Source organism: Tauraco erythrolophus, chromosome 5, assembly GCF_009769465.1.
Source record: "Tauraco erythrolophus isolate bTauEry1 chromosome 5, bTauEry1.pri, whole genome shotgun sequence".
In the NCBI taxonomy this organism is placed as follows: domain Eukaryota; kingdom Metazoa; phylum Chordata; class Aves; order Musophagiformes; family Musophagidae; genus Tauraco; species Tauraco erythrolophus.
In genome coordinates, this window is record NC_141469.1 from 50608524 (window position 1) to 50628659 (window position 20136).

A 20136-nucleotide genomic window follows, 5' to 3' on the forward strand; every position below is an offset into this window, starting at 1 on the left:
AATGCCACACAGCTGCTCGCTCACCCTCCTCTGCCCCCATGGGATGGGGAAGAGAATTAAAGAGGAAAAGGGAAGGAGACTTGTGGGTAGAGACAAAAACAATTTAGTAATAATATATGAATACATCTATGTATACTAAAAATACATACAAGCAAGAGATGCACAGTGTAATTGCTTACCACCCAGTGACCAACACCTGTCCCATCCCAGCTAACAATCCCAAAACAGATAAGTCCCAACACTGCAATCCTGGACAAGTGAGAGCCCTGAAAAGAGAGAGCGAGAGCACTCCGAGAGAGTGAAAGTGAGAGTCCTGAAAGAGCAAGGGCCCATCTTTTCAGTCAACCCTCACCTATATACTGGGCACAACATTGCATGATACAGAATACTTCAACAGCCAATGTGGCCCTCAATCCTAAGCCCAAGTTCAAATCATAAGGGGAGTTGTGGACCCTCTGTCCCGGCCACGCTGCCCCCCCAGCCTGTTGTGCTCCTGCACACTGGCAAAAACATGAGAAGCTGAAAAGTCCTTGAGGTCTCAGTGCCAACTATAAACATCAGTGCACTGTCAACGTTCTTCTCATAACAAATCCCAGACTAAAACTGAAAACCAGAGCTCTTCTAGTTGATAAAAACTAACTCTGTCCCAGCCAAAACCAGGACAGGGCTGCTGGGCCACGCTCTGGATTACAAGGAGTTTGGTTTGCATCCTGTTCAGGGCTGAGGGGAAGGCCAGCTGCACTGCTGGCGGATTGAACCAGGTACGTGCCAAGTTCAAGGAGCACTACATCATCTTTCTTCAACCACAGCTCTTTGTCTTAATGAAGGTCAAGAGGACAGGAGTATCTTGTAACATCTTAAATATATCTTCGTCACTGTCCTTCAGAAATGAAATTATATTGAAGCACAGGCTGCCGAGTCCCCTCTCAAAGAAAAGGGGAGTGGGGAGAAAGCAGGCAAACTCTCTGCTCTTCATGCTCTGCCTCAGCTCCTGTCGTGACCTTGAATTTCTCAGCTCCACCACTGTCCATTTACCCTACATTTACTCACACAACCACTAAGCCTAGGGCAAGGTTCTATTGTTTCTGTTCATCCATTTGTCACTGGGCTAATGCAGACACATAAAACCACTGTTAATGCTGCTTCAACTGACTTAGAATCATAGAATGGTTAGGGTTGGAAGGGACCTCAGAGATCATCTAGTTCCAGCCCCCCTGCCATGGGCAAGGAAACCCTCCACTACACTAGGTTGCTCAAAGCCTCATCCAGCCTGGCCTTGAACACTTCCAGGGATGGGGCATCCACAACTTCTCTGGGCAACCTGTTCCAGTGCCTCACCACCTTCAGAGTGAAAAATTTCTTCCTTATATCCAATCTAAATCTCCCCTCTTTCAGTTTAAAGCCATTGTCCCTTGTCCTATCACTACATGCCCTTGGAAAAAGTCCCTCTCCAGCTTTCCTGTAGGCCCCCTTTAGGTACTGGAAAGCTGCAATAAGATCACCCCGGAGCCGCCTTTTCTCCAGGCTGAACAGCCCCAACTCTCTCAGCCTGTCTTCATAGCAGAGGTGCTCCAGCCCTCTGATCATCTTCGTGGCCCTCCTCTGGACTCACTCCAGCAGCACCATGTCCTTCTTGTGCTGGGGACTCCAGAGCTGAACACAGTATTCCAGGTGGGGTCTCATGAGAGCTGAGTAGAGGGGCAGAATCACTTCCCTCGACCTGCTGGCCACACTTCTTTTGATGCAGCCCAGGACACGGTTGGCTTTCTGGGCTGCCAGCACACATTGCCAGCTCATGTTGAGCTTCTCATCCACCAGCACTCCCAAGTCCTTTTCCTCAGGGCTGCTCTCAATACATTCTCTGCCCAGCCTGTACTTGTGCTTGGGATTGCCCCGACCCACGTGCAGGACCTTGCCGAACTTCATGAGGTTCTCACAGGCCCACCTTTCAAGCCTGTCAAAGTCCCTCTGGATGGCATCCCTTCCCTCCAACGTGTCCACAACACCACACAACTTGGTGTCATCTGCAAACTTGCCAAGGGTGCCACTGTCCATGTCACCAACAAAGATGTTAAATAGCACTGGCCCCAGTACTGAGCCCTGAGGAACACCACTCGTCACTGGCCTCCACTTGGACATTGAACTGTTAACCACAACTCTTTGAGTGCGACCATCCAGCCAATTCCTTATCCACTGAGTGGTCCATCCATCAAATCCATGTCTTTCCAGTTTAGAGACAAGGATGTCGTGTGGGACAGTATCAAATGCTTTGGATAAGTCCAGGTAGACGATGTCAGTTGCTCTTCCCCTATCCAGCAATGCTGTAACCTCATCATAGAAGGCCACCAAATTAGTCAGGCAGGATTTGCCCTTAGTGAAGCCATGTTGGCTGTCACCAATCACCTCCTTATTTTCTATGTGCCTTAGCATAGTCGCCAGGAGGATCTGCTCCATGATCTTGCCAGGCACAGAGGTGAGACTGACTGGCCTGTAGTTCCCCGAGTCTTCTTTTTTTCCCCTTTTTAAAGATGGGGGCTATGTTTCCCCTTTTCCAGTCATTGGGAACTTCACCAGACTGCCACGACGTCTGAAATATGATGCATAGTGGCTTAGCGACTTCATCTGCCAGTTCCCTCAGGACCCGTGGATGCACCTCATCAGGTTCCATGGACTTGTGCACCTTCAGGTTCTTTAGATGGTCTCAAACCTGACCTTCTCCTACAGTGGGCGGTTCTTCATTCTCACAGTCCCTGCCTTTGCCTTCTGTGACTTGGGCTGTGCAGCTGGAGCTCTTGCCAGTCAAGACTGAGGCAAAGAAATCATTGAGAACCTCAGCCTTCTCCATATCCTGGGTAGCCAGGTCTCCCGTTTCCTTCCAGAGAGGGCCTACATTTTCCCTAGATCTCTTTTTATCACTGACGTATCTATAGTTTTTCTTGTTGCCCTTGAAGTCCCTGGCCAGATTTAACTCTATCATGGCTTTGGCTTTCCTAACCTGATCTCTGGTTGCTTGGACAATTGCTCTGTATTCTTCCCAGGCTACCTATCCTTGCTTCCACCCTCTGTAGGCCACCTTTTTGTGTCTGAGTTGGTCCAGGAGCTCCTTGTTCATCCATGCAGGCCTCCTGGTGTTCCTACCTGACTTTCTCTTTGTTGGGATGCACTGCTCCTGAGCTTGGAGGAGGTGATCCTTGAATATTAACCAGCTTTCTTGGGCCCCTCTTCCCTCCAGGGCTTTATCCCATTGTACTCTACTGAGGAGATCCCTGAAGAGGCCAAAGTCTGCTCTCCTGAAATCCAGGGTAGTGAGCTTGCTGTGCACCTTCCTTGCTTCCCTAAGAATCTTGAATTCCACCATTTCATGATCACTGCAGCCAAGGCTGTTCTTGAGCGTCATGTTCCCCACCAGCCCTTCTTTGTCAGTGAGAACAAGGTCCGGCAAAGCACCTCTCCTCATTGGTTGCTCTACCACTTGGAAAAGGAAGTTATCATCCATGCATTCCAGGAACCTCCTGGATTGCCTATGCCATGCTGTGTTGTCCTTCCAACAGATATCAGGATGGTTGAAGTCCCCCATGAGGACCAGGGCTTGTGAACGTAAGGCAGCTCCTATCTGTCTGTAGAGGGCCTCATCCACTCAGTCCTCCTGGTCAGGTGGTCTGCAGCAGACCCCCACTACTACGTCCCCTGTCCCTGCTCTCCCTTTAATCCTAACCCATAAGCTTTCAGTTGGCACCTCATCCATCCCCAGGTGCAGCTCCATGCACTCCAGCTGGTCTTTGACATAGAGGGCAACTCCTCCTCCTCTTCTCCCCTGCCTGTCCTTCCTAAAGAGCCTGTACCCTTCTATTCTGACACTCCAGTCATACGATTCAGCTCACCACGTCTCCGTGATGCCAATAAGATCATATCTCAACAGGCGCGCACACACTTCTAACTCCTCTTGCTTATTTCCCATGCTGCACGCATTAACGTAGAGGCATTTAAGTTGGACCCCAAATGAATCTGACTTCCTGGCTGGAGCAGCTGGAATTCCCTTCTTCTGTTCTTCAGGTACTTCCAGCATATCTTTATCATTCTTGATATTACCCCCCTCCCCCTTCAAATCTAGTTTAAAGCCCTGTCAATGAGCCCTGCTAGCTGTTGCGCTAAGACCCTCGTTCCCCTCTGAGAAAGGCAAGTCCCATCTGGTGCCAGTAGGCCTGGTGTCATGTGGCCTGTCCCATTATCAAAAAAGCCAAAACTGTGGCGATAACACCAGCCACGGAGCCACATATTAATTGACTGGATGCATCTGCTTCTTCCAGTGTCACCGCTTGCAACTGGAAGGATAGAAGAAAAGATAACCTGTGCCCCAGATCCTCTTACCAGCTGTCCCAGGGTCCTGAAATCTCTCTTGATCGACCGTGGACTCCATGTTTCAGTTTCATCTCCACCCACATGGAAGAGCAGTAAAGGATAGTAGCCCGTAGGTCATACCAGGCTAGAAAGTTTCCTAGCAACGTCTTTAACCTGGGCTCCAGGGAGGCAGCAGACTTCCCTCAGCAGGGTCAGCCCAGCATATTGGACCTTCCGTCCCCTTCAGATGGGAGGCGCCTATAACTACTACCTTTCTTTTCTTCCCTGTGGAGGCAGTCTTGATACAACGGGTGGTCCTCTCTGACCCTGGTGACACCTCCAGTGTAGATGGTCCCTCAGCTACACCATCCATCGATGGGCCTTCCACCCGCAGAGCCCCATACCTGTTGTGCAGAGGCACCTGGGGAGCTGAGGTAGGCAAGGAGCAAAGGGGTTGCCTGTTGCCCCAAGCACAGACTTCTTTCCATTTGTGGCTCTACCATTTATAGCTTACCTTCTGCCGTGGGGGGTGAGGAATCAGAATGCCCTTTGTTTTGGGTTGCCTTTTCTGGGTGTTTCTGTTTTTGCTTCAGGTTGGGCAGAGCCTGACACCACCGATCTTTCTCAGGCTCCTTGATGTTTCTCAACCTTCCTACTTCCTCCCACAGCTCTGTGACCATGATAAGCAGATCTTCCACCTGGTCACACCTCACACAGCTGTTCTCACTCCTTACCATGGAGAGGCTCAGGCACTCTCTACAGCCTGAGACCTGGACAGCCGTGTCTTTCTGCGCTCCCACATCCCTCTTGCTGGGTGCAGAGGTCTTTGCCTTCCACCGGGTCGTCACCATGGCTGACCTGCTCCCTGGGCGGGTCTTTTATAGGGGCGGGAGGGATCGCCGTTGCTCTGGCAACGCCGGGGCCACGTCAGCGTCTCCCGCGAGAGATGCCGGCTCCTGCGGGGCGGTCTCTTCGCTCCCTCGGCGTCTCCCGACTTTTCGAGAAAAGCCCGTGTGTGTGCCGAGATCTGCCGCTCCGCAGCGGGTCGGTCCGGCTCCGGCGCAGCTCCACGAAAACCTCGTCCTGATTCTCATCCTTTTAAAGCCATGCCTGGATGTCAGTGACAGCAACGCCGCATCACCACCGTCACTCAGCCTCAGGAAAGCAGCCTGGAGCAGTCTCCTCCATTCATGCCCAGCCTTGCTGGCAGGAACCGGCAGCTCCTGAGCCACACAACGCCCCTGCCTGCACATGCAGCACGGTCACGGCTGCAACTCCGAAACCCTTTGCTGAGGGTGCAGCTGCAAAGCCATAGCAGCCATTGCTAACGTCGTGCACCTCTCCTCCCAGGTTGCTGGAGAGGACCTACCACTGTCGATTCAGTACGCGCAGCCCTCCTGAGTGTCTGTGGGATCAAAAAAAAAAAAAAAAATTCATTATGGTGCAAGACTGCATTGTAGGAGACCCTCCTTCAGTTCCCTGCTCTGCCACACACTTTTGAGGACAGCCGACTTATTTTCTTGAGGCTCAGTTCATCATCACTGAAATAAGTACCAGTCTTCATAACTGGTGTGCTGGGAGCAAGGGGCAGGTGCTCTGCTATTTAGAGAAAGGGCTGGCCCGTCAGTTCGTATCTCGTCTGATACAGTGGGGTAAGCGAAGAACTGAAATTTGGTCGACCTCAGTTTACGAGCCCAAATGTCAGGGAACAGATAACGTCTATTGTAAATGTCAGAGTGGAGGGGCTTTAATTTTCCCTTTTAAAAAAAAATCAGCAAAGATTTACTTACTGTATTTATGCTGCTGTTCACACAGGCTCAGTGCAACTGAGCACAAATGGTGTTGTCCAGGTACACCAACAGGCTGTGGGAATATTAAAAGGGCCGTGCTTGAAGGTGTGGGCCTGGTAAAGAACCCAAGCGCAGCTCAGCCCTCTCCTTCAGCAGTAAAGCAACTTTCGGTAACACAAGGCTCTGTTCAGGGTGGGCAAATTCAGGCCACTTTCTCCTGAGCAGAACACAGGCATTTAATTGACATCTGGTGAGCTGCTCACCTTTACAATTTATCTCCACAAGAAAACTGGCCCAGGGCTGTCTGCAGACACTCACACCCCTCCAGCCGTCAGCGCCAGCCGTCCTACCCCATGGCCCGCTGTCAGCAGAAGAAACGGAAAACTCCTTTTCCAAAACCACCTTGCAACCTACTGCTCAAAGCTTGCTACTGCGTAGCAGGCTCTACTGATTTCTAACCCTTGTTTTCCTCCCTTGACAGAGATGCCATGCCAGCTCAGGAGTCGTTCCCCGGGCCGAGTGCCTCAATGGCAGAACTGAAGTACAAAAAATACGCGGTTCTTGTCAGGGGGCTCAAACCCCCTTCCCTCTGCAGGGCCCCGGCACAGCCCACCTCTCCCATCCCTTACCCACACCATTTTTCTGTGCTGCCCTCCCCCTCAAAGTCTCTCAAGTTTTTTCATTAGCAGATTCTTTCTGCAGCTTCCTCGTTATGAAGATAATCAAATAACATCAATTAGCAAAGCAAATCACTGAACTCCGCCTACCAGGAACCTCATTTCAAAATTCGAAACAACAGGTAGGTTACATTTATAGCCCATTTACGCACTCTTTTTAGCTCTTCTATTTTTACTATCTTTTGTGCCTTTTTTACTTCTATAAGTAGTGCTGGGGTTTCTTTTTTTACTCTCTTTGCTTCCTTCCCAGGACTCTCCAGACACTAGAGGGAGGTCTTGCTTTCTCTGCACTTCTCAGTCCAAAGTTTGGTCTAGTTCAGCTTCAATTCATCACATCAGCCTGAATTTACGCTAAGTTGTCAGTAACGGCCTGAACGAATTTAACAGCTGCATTTATGCCAGGAAAGCCCCAGTCTGAGGGAAGACCAAGCCTTTTGGAAGACCAATACTTTTATCTAGTAAAGGTTGAGATCACTGCCAAAAATCTCTTAAATTTGAGAAAAAAAAAAAAAAGGATGAGATGCTAATGGTGAGTGCCAGCATACTGCTGGTACAGGAAGCAGGCGTGAGCTGCGAGGCAGCCTCCCCACCTGAAGGGACAAAAGTGCTTGAATGTCTTTGCTGTGCCACTGAATCCAAGGGTTTAAAGAAGTCCCTGCAATTAAATCCCCTGCTTGGTTATTGCTGCTTGCTGGAGGAGCGCAGCAAGTTGTCCTCACTGCAGAGCCTCTCTGGGAGTGGAATTCATGCCTGTCTGTAGAGACTGAAGGTGGTTGCTCATGGCTTACGGCACGTCCTACGGAGGGTTTCAGCAATACTGCTCAAGTACGTCAAGAAACTACAAGTGAAAACTGATTCTGTGGATGTTTAGCAGTTGTAGACACAGATTATTTTTTTTTTTGTGATGAAGGGATCACACTGTGCATGCTTACTCCTCAGGAGTAAGGTACCTGCTGGAGCTCGGTGCGCTTGTCTCCAGTGTGTAGCTTTGCCACATGGTAGTTCCATCTAGTTCCAGCATGATCTCAAGCAAATGAATTAATCATCTCAATGTATTACTTTTCTGGTCGCGTATGAGCAAGATAATGTAAAGATCCTGTACCTTTGCACTTACTAACAAGGTGTTTGGGGAATAGGTAAGGACAGAACCCCCTCCCTAACTGGTGTTGCCTAGCACCTATCATTTTGGGACTTGCTTTACCTTGGCCTTCTTGATGTCAGTTTGAAGCAATATGCTTTGCAAGAAGGAGTTTCTGTACTTCCATGAGAAGTGTCGACTTCGTTATTTCCCCCTCCATCCCAGAATCCTGTCCTGCATGGGGCTTCCTTGCCTGGAGGGGTTCGAGGGAGACTTCCCTTCTGGGCCTGGCGTTCCTGTACAGTACTGCTCACACCTGGGTGGAAATGCCAAGCACTGGTATCTTACATACCTCTTTGGGTAGCTACTCTTATGGTCTCAGTTTGCATCAACTTCAGCAGCAAGACTGTCCTACTGATAATTACCCAGTGTTTAGGCTACCCATGAATATATGGGTAAAATACACATTTCAAATATTTTATTTAGAAATTATATGGTTTAAAGTGTATAGGTAATAAATGTTATATATTTAATACATTAAAATAAATTTAATAGCACTTTTGCTTTCTGACATCATTATGGACCGAGCAGAGGTAAGGAGATCTAAAGGTGGCCCCTTTATGGAATGTTTATTCCAAACTTTTTGTTTTCTTTAATTCTTTCACCCTGAAATAAAGGGCCGAAGGCTTTTTATTCCTTCCTCTGACTATGCAACCTTAAACAGCTCCATCCAAAGCCCATTATCTGGCAGGCAGTACGCAAGATGCTGCCAGCTTAATAAAATTCACAAGCGGCTCAGGCCACAGACTTCAGTTCTGGGCTGTGAACTCCTCCTGAGGTTTCCAGCTCAACGAGATCCCCCTGATCCCCCACGTGCTCCCAGCAGCTGTTCCCGCACAGACAGTTACGCCACAGAGAGACGTGAAGTTTTATCGATACCGGCGGGCGTCACAGCAGAGGACCATCCATTTGGGCAAGGTACTGGAGAATGGGGTAACTGGAGGCTGGGAGGAAGTTTGCAGAGTCACCCAGTCCCGCCGCACCGCCCCAAAGTGAATTCACCAGCTGCAGCTGACCCTGCCATGGAGATGTTGGCCTGACCTTTCCAGGGAGACCGCCACTGCCTCCCCAGGCTAGCCAGCCTTCAGCACCATTGGTTTTATTTGCCCCATCAGTATCTAATCTGAATTTCTCTCTCAGCAGCTTAAACCCATAGTATCTCTGTGGACTTGTGAGGCTATTTTCCGAAGCTACTTGCATTTATTTCCTGCTCTCTAATTGCTTATACTCTAAAGCAGGTCAACATACCTTCCAGGTTGGGCATCTTCAGCTGCTGATGTAGGCAGAGATGGCATAAATGCTTCAGAATGTTTTACTTCCTGAAACACAGGGCTTCAGACAAATGAAACTACTCACAAATTTGTGACAGATTGGATTAACTCTTTAGCTAAAAAAATAAAATTTAAAGTAAAATGTAAAAAAAAATTGAATTACATTTAATTTAGAAGTTGGCTTACTTTAGAAACTGCATAGAAGCACAAAGGTTAATGAAAGATTATTGTGGATTAAATTTTTTTATAGCTTTGCTTGTATTTTAAAATTCTTTTCTTTTTTAATTCAGCTCCAGGTGACATTCTTGCCCAGCCTCCTGTTCAACACCAATGCCAGGATTTCAGCCAATATATCCAAGCCAATGGCTGCACACGGCAGTTGCTGCAAACCAGCGAGAACATCTCCCACTTCTGTCCAAAAAATAACTGACAGCAAGTTGGTCTGCACCTTGGCCAACGCCCTTCCCATTCAAATCACGCTCCCTCTTCTGCCTCTGAACTTGCCTTGTTTCCACATATGCTGTTTCAAGCATAGCATTTTCCACACTGTAATATATCACAACCATTTTTAAACATGAGATTCCACAAAAAATAGACTTCTAACTAGTGGTAGAGTCAACACCTCAGGCAGGAAAAATTATCCTCCTGGCTTCATATCTGCCATTTCTGCTTACGCACCCTTACGCACCCCAAAAAGGAAATAAAAGATCTTGTTGACAAAGACATTCACATTTTCATCTTCCTGGCAAATCAACAGCTATACAAAACCCAAGGTACGTTTTCCTCAGCTGCAGCGACATGCAAGTTCTACTGATACCATAGGTTCAAAATTCAGAAGATCCTCTAGGTTATTAAAAAATGTCCTGCTTTATCACGGTGTTAAAAGTGCGCAGAACACAGTGTGTCAAGGCTAATTTCATGGGATTAATACACAGCATTATCCAAGACACGTATTAAGAGATTACTATTATGTTTGAGATTTATTTCTTCCCATTTGCCTGAGATTTCTTTGTAGACAGTGTGAGATTTAATTTCGGTAATAGTGCACCTGTTTTGAAGGGCTCGGTTATTTTTTGATCGGCGTTTCTTGTACTCATTTTTATTATTCGATAAAAATTTGGCAGCAGGACAAGAAGCATTTTTATCCTCTGTCTGTACAGTTTCTAACACAAAGCAGTCTTAGTCCACATCTAGGCACCTTCGATGCAGCGATACAAACGACGACTGAGTGGAAAGATATTTTTTTTGTGTGACCTGAGATAGAATATCAATGCTTTTATCTTTCCCGTGGGGCTCACCATTAACATCCCTTTTAATATGGAGAAAGCTTTGGCGGGAGAGGGATGTAATTTGTCTTTGGGATGTCTTTGTTCCAATTAAATGAATACTCTATAAAGCAAATGCTGCTGTTGGTATTATTAAATGTATTTCTGCATTTTTTGCCATTTAAGCAATTCTGTGGGACAATACAATCTCGGCGTCATTTACTCTGATGTGACATTTTTTTGCAAAACCCAAAATACAGATTTTATAGGCACACAACCACATTTGTATGATCCACCTCCATATTACCTCCGTTGATTTATGTCCCTAACCCTGACCAGATTCCAGCATAGGAAATTAAGAGGGGGCTGGGAGCCTCCTCCTAATTAATGGGCTCCATTAATGGGCAATGTAAATCTGTAAACTCAGCTGGATCTGCACCTGCAACTGCGCGCGCATGCTGAAGCCCCACCATTTGGCAGGTTGTGCACATCCCATTTTTAGTGTGGCCTCAATGACACTCCTGTCCCTTCCTCGCAGCCATCGGGGTTCCCCTCACCTTCCCCCCGCTCCCACAGAGGCTGAACGAGCTGTGTGTGGCACTCGCAGGGAGGTACGTCAGGGCTGCCACGCTGAAGATGTGCCTGTCTCTGAAGTACGACGAGGACCTTCCAAAACCCCGGGAGAAACGAGGCCTGCGGTGTAGAAAACCCTTTGACTTTTAAAACTGAATCCAGTGCCTTCAGAGGAAGCCTCATCTCACCTCCAGTCCCTGCCCAGCTCAACAGGATGCTAATTTTGGCTCTTCTGGCCCAAGGCATGCATTAGTCATCAGGTCATTTATTTTATTACGATTTTCATCTTAATCCTGATAATACTCCAATGCCAGAAAAAGATCAAACGGCACCAAAGGGAACAGTGTCTGAGGCAGAATTATTTCTTTTTTGAATTTGGGTAAAGGTATCTCACATAAAGTTGTTTAGTTGTTTACAGAGAAAATTGCTGCTAGCAATTGTTCTACAGTTGTAGGGGTACAACTGCCTCAACAAATGACCGTCAGCAATCAATTTACAAAGTTATTTTCCAATGATCCCCTGATTTCATCTCCTTTCATGGGCCGGAAGCCTTTTTCTAATGGGATGGTTGGCAAAAAAATCTCTTCATCTCATTTTTAAAAGGCGGATCACGCAGCCTTAAACACTTAGTTCTAATTATGAATTATTGGAACATGGCGACCTGAGTCGTCATGCACTTACTTGTTGATTAATGGTCTTCGGACATCTTAAAAATAAACATGGGGGAATGCCATTATAATATTAATAATACTGTAACAATTTCTGCCCTTGACTGCTAACCCAGAGCTTCAGGGAAAGGATCCGTCCCCGGTCGCTCAGAGAGACTGAGCAGGGAGCAGGGACACAAAGGAGCCAGCGCAGCCGAGGAACGAGGCGTGTGCCGTCTGCCTTCCACCCCACTTCAATTGAATAAAATCTCAGAGGCTGTGAGTTGCAGAGCGCTGCTCCCAAGGGAGGCGTAAATACGGAGTATTTCTATATGGACTGAAACAGGCATAATTTGGAAGAAGAATCGGAGGGAGAAACGGACAGGACTCCAGTGAACAAAGAAATCCCAAAGGCAGCAGGGGAGAAGATGGGCAGACGCAGCAGAGGAGGGACGAGGAGGAAGGTGCCTGGATGCCTTTGCCAAGGGGGAAGGGAAGGATGATTTGGTGAGATCGTGCCTGCAGAGGAGACAATAGAGACACAGCGATGACTCCCACCGAGGAGGGGAGGAAGAGACACGTATCTAATTTTCCCCACTCTGAAATTCAAACCTTGGGTCTGGTTGAGGTCACTGGTCATGGGATAAAAAAATGCTCATTATTTTGGAGATTTACCAAGCAGGATCGAGCCGCAGTGCCATGCTCAGGGCAGGACAGAGGGGAATTTAAGGAAAGCAAGCCTGGGAAAAGGCATGACAGCACTGCGATGGGGCAAGTGTCATGTTGAAGAGCAGCAGAGAAGCCTGGGAGGCAGGGAAAGCAGGTCTGTCCTAGCCCTTCTGCATTACAGACAGCTGTGGGAGCAATGAACTAACGGGAAAGCCACAGCTCCTGGGTATTCTCTACCTCCATGGTGCAACTGTGCTCTGCTTTTGCGTGAAACACAAGCAGTTTAGGGCAAGAGCAACATCCATTGATTAGCACATTCTCACCAAGGCAGTTTCTGCCTGTGTCTGGCTGGGAAGGTTTCTTAGGAACAACAGATCTCAACGCTTTGTCTTATTTTAGAAATGTATTTTCTTGCCTGTTTAGTCAACCAGCTCCCAAACAATATAAAATAATTAAAAAAAAAAAAAAAAAGGAGCCATGAGTGCTACAGTAGTCACTGGCTCAGTGAAGGTGGGCTACGGGCCAGAGGTGGCAAAAGGTGCCAGGTCCCCTCTGTGCTGCTGCTCTTGAGAGAGGGCGCGGGAGCCAGGTACCTGAGAGGGACCTGGTTCAGCAGAGAAACACCTGATGCATTCATCCTTCCTAGCACAAAGACAACCATGGAAGAACAAGCAAAATCACCAGTATCTCGGCACAATTATGCTCCAATTCCTAACTTGCCTAAGCCACAGAAATAATCACTCTGGATATAAGTTAAAAACAAGAATAGGCAATTTCAGGGATTTTACCACAAGTTTACCCTAAGTGTAAGGGATCACGCGATCCACCTTAAGGATTATTTTAATCCAAGACAACGACAGCAAAAACTTTTTTTTCTTTCCCAATGGAAAACATTTACTGTCCTATTAATCTTGAATTTCATTTTTATTTCTATCCATAATGGAGAAGCATAGCAAGTAAAGTAGAAACAAAGGGATTCTATGTCCCAAGAAAATCAGAAACTACTCCTGGTAGTAGGAACATCACTTTCTAGTGATGCTAGTAGGACCATCACTCCTGCTCACCTGAACATCACTTTCACAGCAGTGTTTTGTCCCAGCCCCTTTAATAGCACCACCGCTCAAAGGTGCTGACTGAAAGCTTTCCATCCTCCAGGACTATCCACCGGAGGCCTCATCCTCTGCAAACGCCCCGCACAGCTCCACAAATCTGGCACGGGCATGCAGAGAGGCGATGCATGATTTATGGGTGGATGACACCATCCCGCAGCAGCTGGGCTCCACCACTTCCCGCAGACCCGGCACAGCGTACAGTGAGGCAGGGCGGGAGGAGCGGGGAGCTGGAATTGAGACGGAGCTGAGATGGGAAGAGCGGGAAAAGAGTGGGTGCCCGTCCTTCACTTTCTCACCCCACCCTGTTGTCCTGCTTTTACGTAATGCTCATGACCACAGCACACATGCATCTGCAGTGCAACGTGGTCGGGATTTAGGCTTCCAAGTCCAAGAGTGTGATTTACCTGTGCCTGCCTCATCCATAACCTACACGGGATTTGCAAACCGACCCTTCTTGCCTGAGGCTCCTAAGCCCGCAGAGCAAGGGGCGCAACAGCTGCGCACACCAAACCTCCTCTTGTCGCCCAAAATTCAGCACAGGGCATGACACCCACAGTGAGAAGCCCACACGACACCCTTGGGAGAAGCTGGAAGGACCTCATTGCATATATGCAATGATTGCAATTTTGTAGTAACGCTGGACCATGCCAGATGCTTTTAGTCTCTGGCAGGAGAAGCAAGCGAGTCAGACAACACCTCCACACAACGCGCTGGAGCAGTCACTAGCTGCATCAACAGCAGCATCGCTCTGCTCATTTCTTACGGCACTGTCAAAATTCCTTACAAGCCCTTGCTCTATCTTTCAACTTCATTTCTAGTTAAGTCAAGAGAACGCACAAAAAATCCTGTTACAAAAGAGAAAACAAAATTCCTGGTGTTTGAAAGACTTCTGCTACTCCAGACCGGTTTATAGCACAGGTGCTCTCCTATGGAAATCAACCCCCTCTTAAGAATAATGTAAGGCTGTATTATTTATAAGTTACAAATTACAAGCAGCTCATATTTCAACGAGTCCTTTCCCTCCCTCTTCTTGCTCTTGCTATCTCCTGTCCTCTCACCCATTTTTCAACAGACGGACTAACAAGGAATAATTTGAGAATGATATATGCTTGGTTTTATTCGGTAAGTCTTTTTATACTCGAATAGTCCATCTGTTGCTTCCAGTACGAGCAGGGCAGGCAGGATGCCTTCTCCTGCCCTCCACAACAGAAAACGGAGAAGAATTAGCCTTTGATTTAGATACACCGCGGTGCGCACTACGCGTGAGCTGACTGCCTCGCAGCCAGATGCTGCAGAGCTACTCAGCGTCACTCCAGACCACGCTCTAACGAAGGCGTATTGGGAAAGCCTGCAGCACGTTAAAGAGACCAGAACCATGCTCAGCAGCAGATATAACATTTTTTCACTCTACACACTGGATGTGAAAATATACCGGGTGCCGCACGGACGACTGGCCAAGCACACGGGCTGAGTTCAGACTTGGCTTTCCCTGAAGTCAGCAGTACTGGTTTTGTTTAAACCAAGAGTTGAGTTTGAATTTCAGCTTATAGGTTTTTTTAAAAAATCTCAGCAAGTCTTGTTTTGTTATGATCTGTTCACCACATTTTCCCATCAGAAACGCTATAGTTCAGTGCCCCTTGAAACTGAAGTTTACCATGACCGGGTGGGCTCTGAAACAGGGCGCATCTGCTTCACTGGTAATAGAGTTTCACCGTATATAGGTTTACTGAACTCCTCTAACTGCCTATATGATACGTTATACATTATGACACAAAAATATCTTCCCACGACCAGCCCTGTTCCAGCGGGGAGTCTGGGGAGCGACACTCGGAGATAAAACAGGCGGCCTGGCCCGTGCCCTTCACACCTGCTTGATAGAGCAGCCGTCCGGTGCTCTGCACAACCGACCCAGCCTGGGCTGCCCACGGAGATCCCATCGTGTCCCGCTGCAGGGAAACCGCAGGGGCGTTACTTACAAACCAGGGAGCAAATGACCTGCATGTTGGGAAGCCAAATACTGGCTACGTGACAGGCGGGATAAGATACAGCAATAGTTAAGTCTTTAAAAAGAAGCACAATAAATACACTGCCAGCACTTTTCTGCGTACATGGACCTGAAAATTAAGCCCAGAGGACACAGTTGGCTCAGAAAGCCAACCAGACCCCATGCTCCCCTCCCCTGGCAGCACAGAGCCCCAAAATATGAATGAAATAAAGGAGTCTGGATCCTATTTGGTTGTTCAGCTCTGATGACTCATCCTCCCCGCTCTCTCTTTAGGCTAATGACAAGGAAACAAACACAGGCAGAACAGCATTAAACTTGGCATCATTTTGGCAAAGTTGCTGTACCCAGGATTTCGTCACTAGGTGCTACTTGCTCTTATTGTGTCGCCTGTGCCTCAAGTAAGAATTAAGGTTCGACAAGCAAATAGCACTCTGTTTTTTCTCGGTCACCAATAATTTCTACTCAATTCTTGGGACAGCCTAAAATTTTACCCAGATAAATTTTTGAGAAACTTGCTGTCTGATGGAGCTGAAGGTGAGCAGCCAGTCAGGGCAGCTCCTGTAGGCTCCTTAAATTTGATGCATCCCTCTTGAGCTGTGACATGAGACGCTCCCCACGGAGCAGAGCGGCATGCTCAGTGTGGAAGCCAAGGGGCAGCTCCTGGGGACCCACTTACTCCCACCCAGGAGCGGTGATGTGAAGCGGCGACTGTGACCCCGCTAAATCCTCTGGGTGAAAGAAGAACAGACAGTTACGCTCCTGAGACATGGCCGGTAGCGGTGCCAAGCACACACAGTAAGAGTCACTGACGTCCATCCTGCTCTCGAAGGCTGCCCTTCTCTCTCGGGAGCTCCTGCCCCTGTGAGCCCAGTCTGGCATCCCATCCGGCATGTCACTTTTGAAGGAACAGGGTGATGTACAATTATTAAACGAAAATTATAAAAAACAGGGAAACGTAGATGTTGTAAGCACGGTTTTACGACGGACACCACTATAACCAGCCTTGGATGTGACTTTTGGGTGATGGACTACCTTTCTTACCCTAGTTCGAACATTTGTGCACCTGCGAGCTTGTCTGCCTCCTCCACCTGCATTGACTGCCCCACTGAGGTATCACCTCTCCTTACAAGCTTCTGGGACCCGACCAGTAGAAAGTGGTGCCTTCTCGACCTCCTATAAGAGCTTTCTGTCCTGCCTCACCCATTCCTGCAACCTTCACAACAGCCAGCCTGGAAGAGGAACGAGCTTGGCTGTCCCTCGGCAGAGGGGCACTGGTGCTGTCCCCCCCCCCACCCCTCCGATATCGGGTGACATCGCGACACTGCTTGACTTTTCGATGCTGATGACAAAGTCAATCCCCCCATACCGCACTTCCTCCACTGGAAAAGGGCCCTTTGGAGGACGCTGGCGGCCGTGCCGGCTCGGGAAGCGGGCTGCCGGGGGCCGCACCGGGGTCGCGGAAGGTGTCTGGCCATGAGCCCCCGCTGCTGCCTGCGCTTCCCCCCGCCGGGGCCGGGCGGCGCTGGCCGCCGTCGAGGCGGCGGCGAGACACCGCCCACGCCGGGGGTGGCCCCGCGTGGGTCCGGGGAGGCGCGGGCGGCGGCGGCCGCAGACGGCCGGGGCGCAGAGACGGGACAGTGGCCGCGGCACGTCGGCGGCGCCCGGCCGGGCTGAGCCGGGCCGGGATGCGGGCTCCGCGGGCCGCCGGGGCGAGCCGCCTCCGCAGCCCGCACTGACGCCCCCGCCGCCGCCCGCTCCCTCCTCCGGAGCTCGGCGGGGAGCCGGCGGCTCCCGGCGGTGGCGCAGCCCATGGCCGGCTCCGCGCAGCCCCCGACGGCGGCGGCGGGGGTCGGCGGCCCCGACGGCGGGTCGCTGGCGGGGGACGGCGAGGCTTTCGGGGACCGCTCCCTCAGCCAGGGCCTGAGCGTGCTGGTGGGGCTGGCGCTCTGCGTGACCATGCTGGGGCTGGGCTGCGCCGTGGAGCTGGGGCAGCTCGGGCAGCAGTTGCGGCGGCCCGTGGGGCTGCTTCTGGCGCTGCTGGGGCAGTTCGTGGCCATGCCGCTGCTGGCCTTCCTCCTCGCCCTCATCTTCGCCCTGGACGAGGTGGCGGCCGTGGCTGTGCTGCTTTGCGGCTGCTGCCCCGGGGGCAACCTCTCCAACCTCATGTCGGTGCTCGTCGACGGGGACATGAACCTCAGGTAGGCGCCCCGCTCCCGCTCCCCCTCTCACCCAGCTGGCCGGGGGGCTGCGAAGGCCCCGGGACGCGGGAATGGTTTGCTGGGCACCTACCGGCGGTGGGGCCGGGACGGACGGACGGGCACGGCGCGGCGCGGCTGGAAACTCCCAGCGCTCCTGTTCGGCCTCTCCCGGGGCGGGCGGCTCTCAGACGGACCCCGACACACGCCTCCTGCCCCCTTCCCTAAAACCCCAGCCTGTTCGTGCCGCGGCCCCGCCGGGGGAAAGAAAGGAAAGGGAAACGGGGGGGCTCCTGCTGCGAGAAGCGCCCGGCCGGCTGCAAAGACCCCTTCCCGCGGAGGCTGCGGCTTCCCGTGGCTGCCGGCCCCCCGGCCGGCCGGGCAATGATCCGGTATCTCTTTGGTTCCCCCGGCGCAGCATTATCATGACGGCCTCCTCCACGCTGCTGGCTCTCTTCCTGATGCCCCTCTGCCTCTGGCTCTACAGCCGCCACTGGATCAACACGGCCCTGGTGCGGCTGCTGCCCCTGGGGGCGGTAAGCCTGACGCTGGGCAGCACCCTGCTGCCCATCGGCCTCGGGGTCCTCATCCGATACCGGCACCCTCGCGCCGCCGACCTCCTGGTTAAGGTAGGCATGGCCCCCCGGGGACGGAGTCTGACGGCAGATCCATTTAGGAAAGGGGATGAGACGTGGGGATGCAGTAACCTTTCTGGTCCCTTCAGACCGACGGTGTCTCGGGCATATTCCACTACGTAAGTGGAATATAAGGACATACATACAGTTTTGACATAATATGGTGGGATGGAGATGGAAAGCAAGGGGAAGGGCAGGTTCCCCCCCAGTGCATGGGAAGGAGAGCAGTGCACCCCGGGAGGCAGCCCAGGCCCTGGAGCAGAGAGAGGCATTCCTCGGCGTCCTGCTATCTCTCTGCTCCCGCTGCAGCCAGGGCTAGCGAAACCAACCTGCAAGCACAGCGACACCTCCTTAAAACATGCAAACGAATTAGCTTAATTACAAAAGGGAAAGTGAGGCACAAGCCCTGGCTCTCTAGTTTGCCAGCAAGTCACCCCAAAGCAAAATGATGGAGGGAGATCTCAGCCCCTTCCTTTCCCAGGATACAATCAAATGCCACCAAAGTCCTGAGCCAGGACCAAACCCGGGAAGGGAAGCACAACCACAGTTCGCAGTTTAGACTCCATCAAGCCTCTACCTGCTATGATTATCCTTTTAAACTAATAACTGCTGTGTTGTTTATCCACGTCTGTATCTGTTGCCAGATTTCGCTGTGGTCCCTCTTGGTGACTGTGGTGATCCTGTTCATCCTGACTGGAACCATGCTGGGCCCAGAGCTGATGGCACATATTCCTGCGTCTGTCTATGCTATTGCAGTGCTGATGCCTCTAGCGGGGTATGCCTTGGGGTACGGCTTAGCCACCATCTTTAAAATGCCCCCACACTGCAGGAGAACGGTATCTTTGGAAACAGGGTGCCAAAACGTCCAGCTCTGCACCGCCATCCTAAAACTCACCTTCCCCCCGGAGCTCATCGGGAGCATGTACATGTTTCCCTTGCTTTACGCGCTTTTTCAGTCAGCAGAAGCAGGACTCTTTGTGCTGGCATACAAGATGTATGGGAGAGACAGCTACAAACAAGATGCACTTGCTGAAGAGGAAGATACAGATATTTCCTACAAGAAACTGAAGGAAGAGGAAGTCGCCGACACTTCGTATGGCACAGTGACAACAGAGGAGCACAACTCCATTCAGATGGAGCCGACGCAGACGGCACTTTAGGCAAGAGAAGGAGACAACACCCGAGGATGAGGACGTGTGATGTGTGTTGTGCTTGCAACCAGGCTGGGGCTATGCTCACCACAGCGCAAGCGGAGCTGCCCGGTCTCCGCCGTTTTTCCAGCTGCTCCCATTGTACAAGGTGATGTGTGTTTATTACTGTGACAGTTGTACTTCCTCAAAAATACTTAAAAAAAAAAAAATAAAAAAAAAAAAGGAAAAAGTATCACTGCGACACAAATAACTGTACGTCTTTAGGCAAGGAGGCTCCTGCCCACCTGAGTGCAGCAAGAATGGGTACGAGGAAGGAGACCAGCATTTTGCAGAGGCAAAGCCAACGGAGCGCTGTGCCAATGTGGACGAACTAGCAAACCACCTTGCGTGTGTGTATCTGCGTGCCTCCCACCTGCTGTAAAAGCATTGTGCTCGTTGTCCTCACCGCAAATACATGGCGAAGCTGAACCAAACCTGTGTTCCCCGCTGATTAATCCCGCGGGGCAATTAAAGGCTGCGCTGTCTGGTTGACCGGGGAAGCAGTGCTGGGGGGGAAGGGGGGAGATGCCCTGCCCGAGGCCCCGCACCAGGCGGGGACGGGAAGGGGCCTCGTAAGGCCGGGACCCGTCGGGGGCGGGGGGAAGCCCGGCCCCGGTTCCGCCCCGTGCCG

At 50.6% G+C, this 20136-nt stretch overlaps 1 protein-coding gene across 1 annotated transcript; it reads left to right on the forward strand.

The window, feature by feature from the left end:
• The first annotated feature begins 17294 nt into the window (after positions 1-17294).
• SLC10A4 (solute carrier family 10 member 4) lies at positions 17295-19933 on the forward strand. Its single transcript, XM_086611922.1, has 3 exons — positions 17295-17683; positions 18099-18309; positions 18960-19933. The coding sequence occupies exons 1-3, from the start codon at positions 17295-17297 to the stop codon at positions 19473-19475; spliced, it is 1116 nt and encodes a 371-aa protein (XP_086468048.1). The 3' UTR covers positions 19476-19933.
• The last annotated feature ends 203 nt before the right edge of the window (positions 19934-20136 follow it).